This window comes from Nicotiana attenuata, unplaced genomic scaffold (assembly GCF_001879085.1).
Source record: "Nicotiana attenuata strain UT unplaced genomic scaffold, NIATTr2, whole genome shotgun sequence".
Taxonomy (NCBI): domain Eukaryota; kingdom Viridiplantae; phylum Streptophyta; class Magnoliopsida; order Solanales; family Solanaceae; genus Nicotiana; species Nicotiana attenuata.
The window spans coordinates 296,247-312,881 of record NW_017671211.1 but is presented as its reverse complement, the minus strand read 5'-3'; the positions used below and the strand labels follow the sequence as shown (position 1 = coordinate 312,881).

General features: G+C 36.1%; 1 protein-coding gene across 1 annotated transcript; it reads right to left on the bottom strand.

Annotated features, from left to right (window-relative positions):
• Window positions 1-487: 487 nt before the first annotated feature.
• LOC109206727 lies at window positions 488-5,088 on the bottom strand. Its single transcript, XM_019369578.1, has 6 exons — window positions 4,825-5,088; window positions 3,856-4,208; window positions 3,191-3,760; window positions 2,064-2,346; window positions 870-1,643; window positions 488-758 (listed from the first exon to the last, which is right to left on the bottom strand). Exons 1-5 carry the CDS (start codon window positions 5,051-5,053, stop codon window positions 883-885), a joined length of 2,196 nt encoding a protein of 731 aa, XP_019225123.1. The 5' UTR covers window positions 5,054-5,088; the 3' UTR covers window positions 488-758; window positions 870-882.
• Window positions 5,089-16,635: the final 11,547 nt, after the last annotated feature.

Below are 16,635 nucleotides of genomic sequence, written 5' to 3'. Positions count from 1 at the left end.
CCCCCGTTTTTTTTTTTTTTTTTTGTCTAATTGATTTTGTACTTACAGCTTTAAAAATCTTGAAGACTTCTAAAGCATCAGATTTCGTTTATAAGATAAAAATAATCATAACATGAGAAGTCAATCAATAAGGTGATAAAATATTTTTCACTACTTATACAACTAGAAAATGGTCCACATACAATCGTTTTATTATTCTTCAAGTAGTGTTGAACTTCTTGTGGCACCTTTCTTGGTACTTTTAGATTGATTTTTTTCTTATGCAAACATACAAGTACCAAAATTTTAAAAATTAAGATTTCATACAACTTCATCTTCAACAAGTCTTTCTAGCATTTATTTAGACATGTATCCTAATTAACCTTTTTTTTCCACAACGTAGATGAAGTTTCAGTTTGGCGAGTTCTTTAGATGCCATTGTTTGTTACCACATGTAAGTGTAAGGCCAAGAATATTGATTGAGACAAAGAAAAGGAAGAGTCAATACTGATTTTGTATAAACGGTCACAGAAAATACCACTCCCAATCAACAGACTATTTTATATGCCTCAAAGTTTTATTTCCAAAGTTAACATAATATCCTTGATTATCAAAGCAAAAACAAAAAAATCCTAATAAGAGGTATTATTCAACTCTAGTAACTATTTACTACTTAAAACAAGTTTATTCTCTACAGCTTTAACTGAAGATTGGATTTTATTCTCCAAGAAAAATATATTTTTTTCACTCTCCCTAGCGATGCGTGTTGTAAGAAATCCCTGCAAAGAATTTGAAGTTAGTTCCTAACATCAGAACTAACTTCTACATATCAGAAAAATCATCAATAAAAAATTGATTTCATAACATACATAGGTAATTTGAATACGTACCTTACTTTACATACTAATTCTTGAATTTAAGACAATCCTTCTTCAAGTGTCCCTTCTGTTTGCAAAAGAAATATTTCATGTTCCCTTTATTCACACCATCATGTGTAATAGCATTATTTTCATGATTTGGTGATTTCTTCTCATTTCGTTGTCCATTCTTTGGTCCTTTTTCTTGTTGAACCGATAGTAATCCTTCTCCCTTTAATCGTTTCTCCTCTTGAACACACATTTCAATGAGTTCATCCACGGTCCATTTGTTCATATTTGTTTTATAGCTAATTTTAAAAGGACCAAATTGAGAAGGAAGCGAATTGAGAACAAATTGCACCAAAAAGGATTCCGAAATGGTTATATCCATTGCTTTAAGTTGTTCCGCCATATTAGCCATTTCTATAATATGCTCACGCACACCTCTAGTCCCGTCATATATCTTAGTAGTTAAAATTTCCATGAGTGTACCTACCGATGCCTTATCGGAAACCTTGAATTGTTTTTCAATAGATGTCAAGAACTCTCTTGCTCTGGTAGAATTTGGTATTGATTTGCAGATGTTCTTAGCAATCTTACTCTTCATAATCATGAGACTTAAGCGATTAGAGCGTTCCCAAGTAGCATAGATGGCATATTCTTCCAAAGGCTCATCAATTCTGAAACATAAATCCAAATCCAAACATCCCAATGTAATTTCTAGTTGTTCCTTCCATTCATTGAAATTGGAAGTATTCAACTCGGGAATGCTGGACATATGGCTTGAAAGAGAATCTGGAGTAATAGCTTGAGAAACAAACAAAAAAAGATGTTACAAGTCAATAAAAGATTGTGATAATAGCCATGTAAAAACCTAAAGAAAAAAAACACCAATTTACAATGTTATCAGTTGGTCAAGAAGAAGGGGAGCTTTGGGACAACGGTAAAGTTGTCCCCGTGTGATCTATAGGTCACGGGTTCGAACCGTGGAATCATCACTAGTGCTTACATCAGGGTAGACTGCTTACATCATACCCTCTTACGGTACGACCCTTCCGTGGACCCTACGTAAACACGAGATATTTCGTGCAGCAATCTGCCCTTTTGGTCTAGAATATGATTTGTTACCATTATGATATAAACATTGTAGCTCATTTTGGACAAAAATGCTCAAACAAGTCAAACTTTCACGAGATGAAACCAACTCAAGATGAGTAGAAATCTCACCTATATATGAAGATGGCATAATAATAACATTCATTGTTGCATTGTTGGGTGGAAGGTGCAAACTGAGAGGATAAAGCTTCCCATTCAAAGGACTTCTTGTACACACAATAATATCCTCAAGCCCAGTTTCATCCTCCAATCTCTTAGTCAACTCCTCAACAGTATTTCCATCGAAAGTTATGAAAAGTGCCTCCTTTTCCTCTTCAATTTCTCCAAATTCATCCACCATATGATAAAATATGAACCTCCCTTCTCCCAAATTAGGCAGCGAAGAATCACTTGACTGCCAAAAGAAGAAGAAAAAACAAGGAGAAAGTTGATCACCAAAAAAATAATAATCATTGAATTCACTAGAGGTACCAAGTCATGTGGTAAGTCAAACTTGGACAAGTTTTTTTTTTGGAACCTCAGGAAAACCCACAACTGCTACAACCCCTGCCCTTCGGGTGAGCACTGTGTGTGTATTGGGTAAACCCCCAACTCTGTAGCAACTTGTAAACCACACAGAGGATGTAAACCGCACTAGGCAAGCCCTGTGCGACAGGCTCGACTCAGAAGACATTAAGGGGATCGATCCCAGGTCATCTATATGGATCACCCCCCCTCCAAACCAACTGTGCCATCCCCGAAGGGATCAAATCAAGTTAAAATGGATCAAATCAATAAATCGGTCATGATCCAACCAACCCAAATTTTGTTGGGTCAAAATAAGAGTAGTCAAGATGCCAACATGAATCAATCTCCCCTTCTCTTTTTGGGAAAAAACTATGAAAGCTAATGTATCTTTCTTGTAGCTTAAGTTCATCCAAATTTATATAATCTCCAATTTTCAAAATTGATTTTGTAAGTTTGGGAATTTTAGCCAATTTTCAAAATTGATTCAATTCATTTCGGGTTCAACCTTGTTAGTCAAGTCAACAAACAGATCAATAACTTTGATATGTTTAAACTTGAACGGCTTAGACATACGACTAAAAATGGGCTGATTTTGACGCCTCTAGAATTTACATCCCAAGGCCAAGAATATATATAGCTTCATCTCAAAACTTCTATTTATGAATTGTCGCATGAAAGAAGAACAATAATAATCCTTAAACTTCAAGATCAAATGTTGGAAAATATAGTACCTCTTGTGTAGAAAAGCTCGTGGACTTTGAGGAAACATTAGAAGGAGAACTAGATTCAGAAACACATGAATCTTCACGAGGAGCCAATGGTGATAGCAAGTTTTCAACAACCTGAACATCCCAAAGAATCCAATCTTGAGTAACTCTCCTATAAGGAATATCATGTGTAACAGAGTTTTTCCATGGAAGAAGTCCACCATTTCCCCTCAAGAATTGCCCATATCGAGTCCTTAGCTTCACTTGATTTCCTTCTCTAATGGGTTCCCATTCGACCGAAGAATCGAGACGATTTGGTAGAGTTTGCACAACTTTTCGACCAGTTATACCAAGAACAGAAGACTGATTTGATGCTGTAAGATACTTGCCATAACAACTTTTCAAGCGTATAATATTGTTGGTGTTTTCGACGAATTCTATTGTCCATTTTGCATTTCTTGAAGCGCCATCGCGATCTTGGGTTACTGATTCTTCATCTTCTAATGCTGTTAAGTACTTGTAATGGTGACTCTGTAGACGAACAGCTTTTGCTTTGTGGAATAGCTCCATTGCTGGTCTTCTAGTTAGAGGACTCTGCCAAACAAAGAAAGACGATGTTGGTTGTTAACTCATTCCAGTGACAGAGCCAGGACTTTTACTAAGAAAAGACAAAGAAAACTAGAGCATACCTTAGGTGAGAAACAATGACTTGAATACATCGACATCGGAGACCCCAAATCCAAGGTAGAAAGTTCACCGGAGACCGATGAAAAATTCGAAACCATAGTTAAATAATCTGTTAACGACTCATCTTCCGGAATGTCAACAGGTTCCACGCTCCACAGAATCCAATTATGTGTAGTAGCACTATAAGGACAATCATGAGTCACTCTATTGGTCCATCGTAGTGGCGCTCCACTTGCACTTAAAAATTTTCCTCCATAACCTCTTAACTTTACTTGAAATCCGTATCTTAGTGGTTCCCACTCAATATTTGCATCTGCCATATTCGCCGGCAAAGTTTGAAGGACCTTTTTTCCTCCTATGAATGAAACATAATATAATAAAGTAATTTAATATGTATAATATTTTATAGTACAAGTTAAACTTTTAGATGACCTGATCATATATCTCCATACGGTATCAGAGCAAGCAAAACGTCTATTGAAATATTATTGTCACCAAGAAAATAAAAAATAAATATTTCATGTATATGACCTACAGAAAAAGCATTTAATTGAACCCTATTGGAAAAATGAGACTCTATCAATGGGCGAGATGAGCATAATATAAGTAAGTACAAAAGTGCATAAACTTTTAAATGAGTTGATCACATATTTCAATATGGTATAAGAGCGAGCAAGAGGTCATGATTCAAATTCCACGTACAGATGAGTCATGTCAAAGAATCAAGCCTACATGTGAGGAAAGGAGGTATGCCGAAATATATAACATAATTAAGTAATTACAAGTATATTACTTTAGCAGTTTAAATTTTTAGATGAGGTGGTAGCCACATTTTAACATGGTATTTTAGTGTCACCTAGAAGCAAAAAATTAGGATGACATATGAAAAAGAAACAAGCCTAGACGTGAGGGAAGGAGGCATGATGAGACATAATATAATTAAGTAATTTAAAGTGTACGCGTTTCAGAACCTGTCATGCTAAGAAGAAACGGCTCGTCGGAAGCCGTGAGATACATGCCGGAGCTACTTTTCAGCCGGATAAGGTGGCTGTTTCCGGCGACAAGCTCCACCAGCCACCGTGCTTTTCTTGATGAGCCGTTTCGGCTTTGTCGAATGTTTTTTTGATCATCATCTGCTACTAAGTATTTGTTTAAATGACTTCTGAATCTAACAGCCTTGGCATCGTAGAATAGTTCCATTAGTAAACTTTGTTAATAATAATAATTATGGAAGTAAAGTTGAAGGATTTAAGCAAAGGGGAGATCAAATATATATAGAAGAACAAAATAATCTTAGTGATGTCACTGTGGTTTTTTGTTTTCTTGCTAGGTGATTAATAGCGGGCCAGGTTTCTTTTTCCCCAAAAGTGATTATTTTTTCTTTTAGAAGTGTTTATTTTTAAAATTTAACATGTTTGGCAACGCTTTTAGAAAGAAAAAAGGTGTTTTAGAGTAAAAATAGAAATAATTGTTGGGAGGCAGAAAAATATAACTTCTCCCCGAAAGCATTTTTTTGAAAAGTATTTATAAGAAAATATATTTAAAAGCTTAGTCAAATATTAATTGTTGTTCAAAAATATTTTTTAAATTAATTAGTCAAATATAAACTGATTCTCACCAAAAGTACTTTTTTAAAAAATAACAAACTATAGCCTTTAAGTAAGAGGGCAAGATTAAAATAATTAAAAAAGGGGACAAGATTAGGACCATTATAATATTGTACATATATCACGCGTGGTTGATGTCAATATAGTAGAGTCTACTCTCTATAATTTATTTCCATGGGTATGTATATATGTATAGATTAATGAGATATTTAGGAATTATAAACCATAAATAAATCATGTTTCTTTAATTAAAAGACTGATTCTAAGTCTTCAATTATAGGTAGATATTTTTTATTGTGAATAGATTAAAGAATAAGGAAAAGGAAAGAGTGTTGATATTTTTAGTTCTTTTTCTTTCTCTATTTCGATTAGTTCCTATTAAATCAGCCGGAAGTTGATTAGTTAACTTTAATCTTGGTATATTATCAATCATTTCTTGGTCGATTATCACCCTATTGCCGATAATCGACCTCCTTCTTCGTCGATGGAGGTTATTTTTAGTCTCCTTGATCATTTATTAACCCATGATTGCTATCAATCTCCTTCTTAGTCGATGGGGTCATTTTCTTTCAAACTTTACGAATCTAATTTCAACCCACCGAGTACTTTCGCTTAAATCTTTGTTTACCCTGGATAAAAATTAAACTTTTAAGTGGTTTTAATGATATGTGATTTCACTTGGCACAAAGTGATAAATATGAGAATTAATATTAGAAATTAATAGTAAAATAAAGCAAATCAACGTGATGAACAACTGTGGTCCTCGAGCTAAGTTGCCCTCGAACCAACTGAATGCGCTATTGAAAAAGTATGAACTGAACAACAGAGCTTGCAAGAGAAAATATGTACTCCCTCCGTTCCAATTTATGTGAACCTGTTTGAATGGGCACAGAGTTTAACAAAAAATGGATTCTTTTAAAATTTGTGGTCCTAAACAAGTCAAAAAGGTGTCCAGAGTATTTGTGTGGTTATAAATGCTTCTTATTAAGGGTAGAGTTGAAAGTTTAAGCTAAATTGCTTCCAAATTTAGAAAGGAGTCATTCTTTTTGGAACGGACCAGAAAGGAAATAGGTTCACATAAACTGGAACAAAGGGAGCAATATATTGCTTGGTTATGCGTGAGTATATATTGATTACAGAATGATTAGGACCCTCTTTAATATAGTAGAGGAATCCTATTTGGTATAATTCTATTACAGAAGCAAATCCCATGATAGACTAAATAACCGGTTCTGACTCGATACGTGCCCAGTTTTCGCCTCGATCCTTGCCCGATCACGGATATCTCGACTTTCTGTTACTCGACTTAGCAGGCTTCCTTCGATCTTGCTCGATCTCTTTCTTGCTTCGGTCTCAATCACGGCAGGTATCGATCTTGATCGGTCATTGATCCACGAGCTTACCAATCCATCTCCGTACCATGGTCCGATGTAACCGAGGCCGAGCCTTGATCTGCCACCCCGATTTCGGTCAGTCATACAAAATTAGGCAAGCCCGATTTTGAGCGTATACAATCTTCTATAATAACTTTTTGGTGAAATTTACTTCAGAAAATAGTTCAAGCAAGTGAAAAAAAAAATCTAATTTGTTTTGAAAGTCAAACGTAGAGAATAGTACAAGCAAGTACTCTACAATTTTTCTTTAATCCTTGTAATTTGACTGGCTTGAACAAGTTACTGTCCTCTTTTTCAGATACCAATTCATGCGTAATGTAAATAATTTCTTACAATCATATTTAAAGTGATTTGATTTCTAAATACTTTTACACATCATAGTATATATAAAATTTGAACATAAAAATATTTAAGGATTAAATTATATATGTAGTTTGCTATTGGTATGAAGATGATGGGTAATGCTTGAGCTCCTCAAAGGGGTGGGAAATGATGGAATGTGAAAAGCAGAAGCCATGGAAAAAGACTAAAATAGAGAGTGAAGACAGACCTTTGAATTCATTGAAAGACAAAAGATTCTTGTCTGAATCACGTTGTCGAAGGGCAAAAGATTGGTATAATCATCCACGCCTCCAAAAGGAATTAAAGTCTTTAGAAAAAGAATGTTCTACGTAATACTAATATACTAATTTTAATCAAGTCAGAATGTTGATATTTATATATATATATATATATATATATATATATATATATATATATACACACACACATGTACACGCAGAGAGAGACGGAGCTAGGATTTAAAATTTGTGGGTTCTGAATTTGTCACGGAGCCTATAGCTTGTTTTAGGTACTGGATTCACAATTAAATATTTATATATATTTAATGAAATTTCTAATACATATACATTGTTGAAGAAAAATAACTTGATTCGGCCGAACCCACACCTAATATGCTAGCTCCGCTTCTGCTGGCACACATACAAAAAATCATCATTTGGTCAGAATATTGATACTATTTGTTTAGAAGAGGGAAGTGTTCCCTATCAGATGTTTCTCTTTAAAGTTTGAATTCGAGATCACCGATTAAAAGTGAACGAATGACATCCATTCCACCACATCTTACGTGGTGCTTTGGCTTCAATTTCTTGGTATTTTCGACGTTAATTTGAACATTATATGGTACATAAGAAGGGAGAATAAAATGTACGACGATTAAATAAAGTCAAAGATCAATGTGAAATGAGCCATGATTAGTGATTCTTTGGCTTTCTTTTGTTTTGTTTAAAATTGGCACCATAATTCTGATCTTGTTTTCTTCTCCAGCCATTTGTTATTCTGGGAATTAAGTATGTTTTAGAACTGGATCATGAAACTGACATCATATATATATATATGTTGCATTCTTTCTTATAAATAAAGCCATATAGAATGTCTCAACGTTGAGAGGTGATATATAATTGTAGTCTAGGGACAGCCGCGTGCATGATTCATGAATTTGGAATTTGGAATATAGTTTTTTGGCTATCCATCCAAAGAATAATCTTTTCAATTTTAAATAAAATAATTAATTGCGATTTTATTATTTAATTGGAGCTATCAATTATAGACACTCCATTTGAAAGTAAATTTCATTTGAATGAAGTTCAGCCTTTACTAGCTTTCTCAGGATTTGACCTTTCCATAGTCACAAACTTTTTTTACCTCTGTAACTTAAGGATGTGTTTGAAAAGTCACATCTCATATATATGAAAATTGGAGATTAATAAAAAAAAATTCTTCACCCAAAAAAAACTCTACCCCACAGAGTGGTTTTATTATTTTTTATGTACTAGTCTTAGGGTACGCGCATTGCGCGTGTTCCCCGTGTCAATAAGTAAATAATTTTTAAAAACTCACGTAAGTATTATATTAAACAATATCTTTGAGTTATAATAAAAATAAAATCTATAACTTTCTAATATATATATATATATATATATATATATATATTGATCTTAAATCCAACCCAACGAAAGTCCTTAAGTTTTGTAAGAATATCTTATGAAAATTATGGTTATTTTTATGCTTTAGTATCGAACAAACAAGTAAAAAAAGTTACTTTTATCACGATGATGTTGACTTGCAACTCCTATAAAATTTAATAATTGAAAATATAAGTTTTAAAAATAACTGATGTTGAGTCAATAATTTACAATAATAAACTAATATATAAAAAATATAGGGAGTTGTCATTAAATAATTAACAATAACTCATTTAGAATATATTTTATCTTCTATTTTCATCCTTATTGCTTCAAGTTTGCATACGTTAATAGAAAAATAATAATTGATTGTATGTTATTTTACAATTATTGAGTAAATTTTGTACATTTATAGATGATGTTTGCAAGTCAAAACAATTATTGAGTGTAGCTTTAAATATTATATAAAATTTTAATTAATTTTAAATTTTTAAATATTAAAAAAATATGACATGGAAAGTATTATAATTATGATACAAACTTCAAATAAGTACATAATTTACTTAAACTAAAATCTTAATTGATTTAAAATTTAAAATATTAGAATTTTCATATAATCCATATAAAGAGTTATTTAATAACTAATTTTTTTGTTGATTTAAAAATTTAATATTAAATAAATAATTAAATATCGTGAACAAATTTTTTTATATATAATAATTAATAAAGGAGATAAATAAATATTACTAACGTTTTGAAATCCTTTTTTTTTTGGTCAAAAGGAAGAACTTATATTGAAAATAGTTAAACAGTACTAGTAGTACATGGAACAGGATGCACCATAGGCATCGTAGTAGCTAAGCTAGAGTGCATAAGATTAACTACAGGAGCCCCAACATGGGGATCAGTACTAGATAATAAGTCAGAAGTAGATATTACATTTGTATTACAAAAGCTAGATATAGCAGGGAGCAATACGACCCGGATTTCCCACCCTGGGGAGTCGTGATGGCGCCTACTCGTAGAAGCTAGGCAAGCCGCGAAATATAGAAATCACTAACTCTCATATTTTAACCCTTTTTAACAACTTAGATTAACAGGTAATCAACATTGAATATTAACGATAAACAGAACAAACGGAAGACTTAAACAGATAAAATAACCAAAGCCAATACTACAATGCTGTCACGACCCAATTTAGGATTGTGACCGGCGCTTAGGAGCAAGTGCTCCCAAGTAAGCCTCATCGGTAATTTTACAAAAAATCGGACAGAGTTTCCCCTATTTTTGGACCATCCCAAAAATTTTCCTGTCTCAAATCAACAACCAAACATCCTAATATCATACAAAACAATTGACAACTGGTCAATTAACCAATACAAGTCTCCACCATAACTAAACCACCAACTACCCACTACAAATACTAATTTATCTCCAACTTTGATAAATGAGAACGATACTCAACATAAGACTATAATAACAAAAGAATACTCATGACACTAAAATAATGACTATGGAGCGACTCTAAAAATTCAATAAAAAGACCATAACAATAACTAAAATCTCTGCCCACGCGAACAAGTGCGAGGCTCACCGAGAAATATCGACCTGTGCGCTTTAATTAACGAAATCCTCGCCTACGTCAACTGCTGTCTCTGTAAAAAAAATAGCGGGGAATGAGTCGCTAGCTCAGTGAGTAATAACACTTAACCACAACTGTTTTTATTTGGAAACAAGTCAGAAACATGCTAGTATCTCAAAGAGAAAATACATAAAAATGTCCTTTCAGAAACAATAAATAATTTTCAGTCTCATCACCCTTTTCTTGTAGTAAAATATAATTAACAATTCAGTAATAAGCTCGGTAACTACTGTAAAATATCAGTATTCACATTTTGGGAGGTTTCAATGAACGGATCATATAATCGGTATACTGTGGACTTCTTTACAAGAAGTCATATATAACAGTAGTCCCTACTCGAGGGAAATCGGTAACGGTATGCTAGTTCTACCTTCCCACTAGCGAGGGCTATAACGGTAATCGGTAATTACAAGGTGCACCAGGTCTAACGAACCCGCCGTTAGCTACGGGATCCTTCAATGTCTACTTCCATTTATACTTGTCTCTGTAATCTGTATATACTCGTAGAAACTATTTTAAAACAATATAGGGAATTTCGGTTCTTATCAAATCATATAATTTTCTTTCGATAACAGTAAATTCAAGTAACGGTAAAATAGATCTAGTGACAACGAAAATATTTAAAACCACGATATTCATCTCAAATAACTATTTCGGTATCATATCGAGTAAAAGACTTGTCCCACATGCAACTCAAAATAATCGGTAACATATTCATATTAAAAATCATGTATAAATCATGAAAGTTATGAAAACACAAATTGCGGTAAGATTACTACTCACAGTACTCGTGCCGAAACACCAAATGCTTCACCTCAAGCAACTCGTACAAATTCCTCCAATCAATCTATAATTACATAATATCGATCTCATGTTAATTTCCTTATTTACGCTAATTCATAGCTATTTTAGAATACTCAATTATCGGGGTTCATGTTTGGATCTTAATTTGTGGATTTATATATATCCCCATATGAGTAATTACTAATTTATCAACTCCAACCTATTCATATAATTTATTACTCCAAATTTCATAAAGTTCTATTGGTTTTGGAAGAAAATTCTCAATTGTATGAATGAAGTAGTGTAATTTCTATTACTCTGTAGAATCTTCCAATCAAGAGAATCAAAATTAAAATCTACCAGAAGAAAAAATTTAAGTAATACCCGTAAGAGGCAATTAGTGCTTAAGATTCCTCAACAGTTATAGCTATGGCTCCAATTCGCTGCACCCACTTCTTCCTCCTTCTTTTTCTCTTTTCCTTCTTTCTTTCGCTGCTCTTTTTTTATTTTTTTTCTGCTGAAGCTTTTGCTTCTTTCCCCTTCCCTAACCCTTGTTTTTTTCTTTTTTTTTTTTGTTTTGTTCAGAAGGTGGGCTACGGCCCTTTTGTGTTGGGATCCCATTTCCCTTTTTTTGTTTTGTTTTATTTGTTGGTTCCTTTTTTTTTGGGATTTAAATTATTTTCTAAATGTCCAATATGCCCTCACTTAAAATATTGGGATATTACAAATGCCAATATACTCCTCTACCCGGAATCTGGTGTCACAATATCACGGACTGTCTATGAGTACTACATACAAGTGTCTGAAAAAGAAAATACAGTCTGTCTCGGAAGCAAGTGAAAATAGAACACATAATAAGATAGAAGAGAACGCCGGGCCTGCGGACGCCTGCAGGACTACCTCGGGATCTCTAGCTGGACTGAAGGCAGCCTCTCCAAGTGCTACTGTCCAAAAGCTGCTCCGGGATCTACACATAGTGCAGAGTGTAGCATCAGCACAACTGACCCCGTGTGCTGAGAAGTGCCTGGCCTAATCCCGGCGAAGTAGTGACGAGGCTAGGACCAGACTTCAGATAAACCTGTGCAGTTATATAATATACAGCGGAAAATAAAATAGAAATAAACAAATAAATATGGGAGGGGGTACATGCTGCGGGGAAAATACCAAGTCCAACAGTAATTTAAGAGAAACATAAGAGAACAATCTAAGATCTACAACAATCGATAATAACACTGTTGCGGCGCGCAACCCGATCCAACTGTATCATTGCTGTGGCGTGCAACCCGATCCATTTATATCATTATTGCGGCGTGCAACCCGATCCATTTATATTTATTGTTGCAGCGTGCAACCCGCTCCATTTATATCATTGTTGCGGCGTGCAACCCGATCCATTTATATTATTGTTGCGGCGTGCAACCCGATCCAAACATAACAATGTTGCGGCGTGCAACCCGATCCATATGTATACAATCAACAACAATGACAGCAAGAGTCCCGACAAGGGATCAATAAGGAACTACGCTATCCCGGCAAGAGAAATTGACAGTATAAGTAAATACGTCCCGGCAAGGGAGAAACAGCTATAACCAATCTTGTTCCAACATCTAGCAACCTTAGCAAACACCAATACTCAATCATAAGTAATTCCCACGAGAACAATCTAAATCCTTGCTCAATACCGAGAATCATCAATTTAAGCATCTGTAGTATCATTTAAGCACACAGTAAATTGCCATTTAAGACTCACGGTCATGCTTGACACCAACGTATAGATACTCGTCACCATGCCTATACGTCGTACTCAACAAGAAGCAAATAACAAATAGGACACAACTCTTAATCCCTCAAGCTAAGGTTAGACCGAACACTTACCTCGAACTTTCACGGCCAACTCAAGCCTCAAACACCGCCTTTCCTTTTGAATTTGGCTCCAAATCAATCGTATCTAGACATAATTGACTTAATAACATCAATAAATGCTAAACAATCCAATTCCAATGCTTAATTATAGCTTTCCTATCATTCTTCCCAAAAAGTCAAAAATTGATCCCGGGCCCGCTTGGTCAAAATACGAGGTTCGGACCAAAACCCGATCACCCGTTCACCCATGAGCCCGAATATATAATTAGTTTTGAATTCCGACCCCAAAACGAGGTCAAATTCCCAAATAATCAAAAAGCCCTAACTCTACCCAAATCCCTAATTTTCTACCCTTAATCTCATATTTTAGGCCTAGAAATCTAGTGGGTGTTGATATAAATGGGAGAAAACGAGCTTAGGATTACATACCTATGAAGCTATGGTGAAGTTCCTCTTCAAAAATCGCCCAAGAGGTGTGGAGAAGATGAAGTTTATGAAAAAATGGTGGAATTCCCGTAATACATTCTGTTTTTTAAACTTAAAAATAACTGGGCAAATTTGGTCTACGCGTTCGAGATAGGCTCATCGTGTTCGTGATGAGTTAGGCCTGACAGACCTTCGCGTTCGCGAAAAAGGGCTCGTGTTCGCGGAGCACTAACCCTTCGAGCCATCGCGTTCGCGTCCAGGTGGTCGCGTTCACGTAGGTATAATACCCCTCCCCCTGCCCAGGCTCATAAGCCTTCCCGTTCGCATTACCAGGTCTGTGTTCGTGAAAGGAAGACCCCCGCAAAGCTTCGCATTCGCGACATGGGTCTCGCGTTCGCGTAGAAGGAAATTTCCTTCAGCATGAATAACTCATCGCGTTCACGAGGGTTGATAAGGCAGGATTTTAACATGTTTTATGCCCCTACTTGCCTATGCTTTGGTTATAAATTGCTACAAAATAGTCCCAATATGCTCACAAGTTGTGCTTGATTGCAGGTTTGATCGACAAAGTGATGAAATGTCAAAGATCGGCTCAAAAGGAGTGAAACCTGCTTAAGTATCAAAGATTAAGTGAATTGAGGAAAAGAGGGCCTAGTGCGGACCGCGCAAAAGTGAATGCGGCCGCACTAGGAGGTTCAAAGACATGGCTAGTTTGGGCTTAAGGCTACGCGGCCGCGGTACTCGTTACGCGGTCCGCGGTGGTGACTTCGCGGCCGCACTACCTTTTTGTGCAGTCCGTGGAGCCGAGGTTCAGAGAGATGTGAAATCCCAAGTGTTAATCCACGCGGTCCGCGGTCCTCAAGATCAGAGAAGCTGAAAGTTGAAGTTAAAGAGCCAGTGCAGCCGCGGTCCTTTTTGTGCGGTCCGCACTGACCCCGCAGGGGTATTTTTGTCCAGTTTTTCCAGCCTAGTATAAATAGAACATTTTACCATTTTTAGGTTATCTTTTGTATCTTCTGACTTCAGACGTGAGCTGCGCCGAGTATTGTAGCCATTTTTGGCAGATTATTGTAGTTTCTTCTTAGTAATCAATTAATATGCTTAGTTCTTCATCTATTTCTTCAATTTATGTATCTAGCATGAGTAGTTAAACCCATTAGCTATGGTTGTGGCTCAACCCTAGTGTGGGTAATTGATGGGTGTTGCCATCTAGGGTTAGATTGACTATGGGTGTTTGCTATTTGGGTTGATTTTATGTTTTAATTTCTAATTTGTGGTTGCAAACACTGATTCAAGCTTTGTGGGTTTAACTCCTCTTGAGAAAGAGAGTCTATGACCCCAAAATTGACCCAACAAGGAATTGGGATGGACTCATGAGAAATGATAGTCCCAATTAACGGGTTAAACCTCGAGAGAGTAATCACCCTACTTGAACCCTAGTTGCTTCATCTAATTTGCCTACCCATTTGGTCTCGGGAGAGTCAATTGGGCAAAATCACTCTCTCTACCGAGAGGTGTGAGAGTGGGTAAAATTGTGCAACGGTTATAGCATAAGCCCCAATTATGTCAATCGAACCTTAGTAACATCTACTCGTCAATTAGCCACCTAGGTGATGCCACGACCCTACTGCCCTTCTTCCCATTAGATATAACTCTAGCAATTATTCGGTAGCATAATCTAGATTCAACTAGTAGCTTTATAACAATAGTTTATAATTGAAAAACCCAAAAATGATAAGAAGATCAATTAAGAGCATACACGCACTTCTAGTCTAGATAGATACCCAGCTCCAATTTCTAGCTCCCTTTGGAAATCGATCCCGACCCTCATATCGAGTAAAAGCTATTGCGACCCTCTCTCGCTACTTTTTAGTGGTGCAGAGTAGGCAGCGATCAAGGGTCCTCCAGCGAATGCGAAGAAGAAAATACCAGAATACCAGCAACTGAAAAACCTGCAACTTTTTAAGAGTTTCAAAACCTTCCGAAACACATCCGAAACTCACCCGAGCCCTCGGGGCTCCAAACCAAACATACGTACTGACTCAAAAACATCATATGAACTTATCCGTGCGATCAAATCTCCAAAATAACCTCTTAAATAACGAACTAAACCTCAAAATCAATGAAATTTCTCAAAACTTCTTTAAATAATGAATTTTTCATTTAAGGTCCGAATTACGTTAAATGGATCCCGTTTCTTACCAAACTTTACCGACAACACATATAAATTATATTGAACCTGTACCGGGCTCCGGAACCATAATACGGGCTCGATACCACAGATTTTACATAGCATTTCACTTTCAAAAACCTTTATATCTTTCAGAAAATAATTTCTTTTAAAAATTCATTTCTCGGACATGGGACCTCGGAATTCAATTACGGGCATACGCCCAAGTCCCATATTTTTCCACGGACCCTCCGGGACCGTCAAATCACGGGTCCGGGTCCGTTTACCCAAAATGTTGACCGAAGTCAACTTAAATGCATTTTAAGCCAAAATTTTAATATTTTCACAGATTTTCACATATAGGCTTTCTAACTACGCGCCCGGACTGCGCACGCAAATCGAGGTGATGCTAAAAGAGGTTTTAAGGCCTCGAAACGTAGAATTTAATTTAAAAACAAGTGATGACCTTTTGGGTCATCACATCCTCCACCTCTAAAACAACCGTTCGTCCTCGAACGGACTGAAGAAGGAAGTACCTGAGTCGGGGAAAAGATGGGGATAACGGCTCCGCATATCGGACTCGGACTCGGACTCGGACTCCCAGGTCGATGCCTCAGCAAGCTGACCCCTCCACTGAACACGTACAGAAGGAAAACTCTTCGACCTCAACTAACGAACCTGCCAGTCTAGAATAGCTACCGGCTCCTCCTTGTAAGACAAGTCCTTGTCCAACTGGACAGTGCTGAAATCTAACACGTGGGATGGATCGTCGTGATATTTCCGAAGCATGGACACATGAAACACTGGTTGCACGGCTGATAAGCTAGGCGACAATGCAAGTCTATAAGCCACCTCTCCCACTCGGTCAAGAATCTCAAACGGGCCAATGAACCTAAGGCTAAGCTTGCCCTTCTTCCCAAATCTCATCACGCC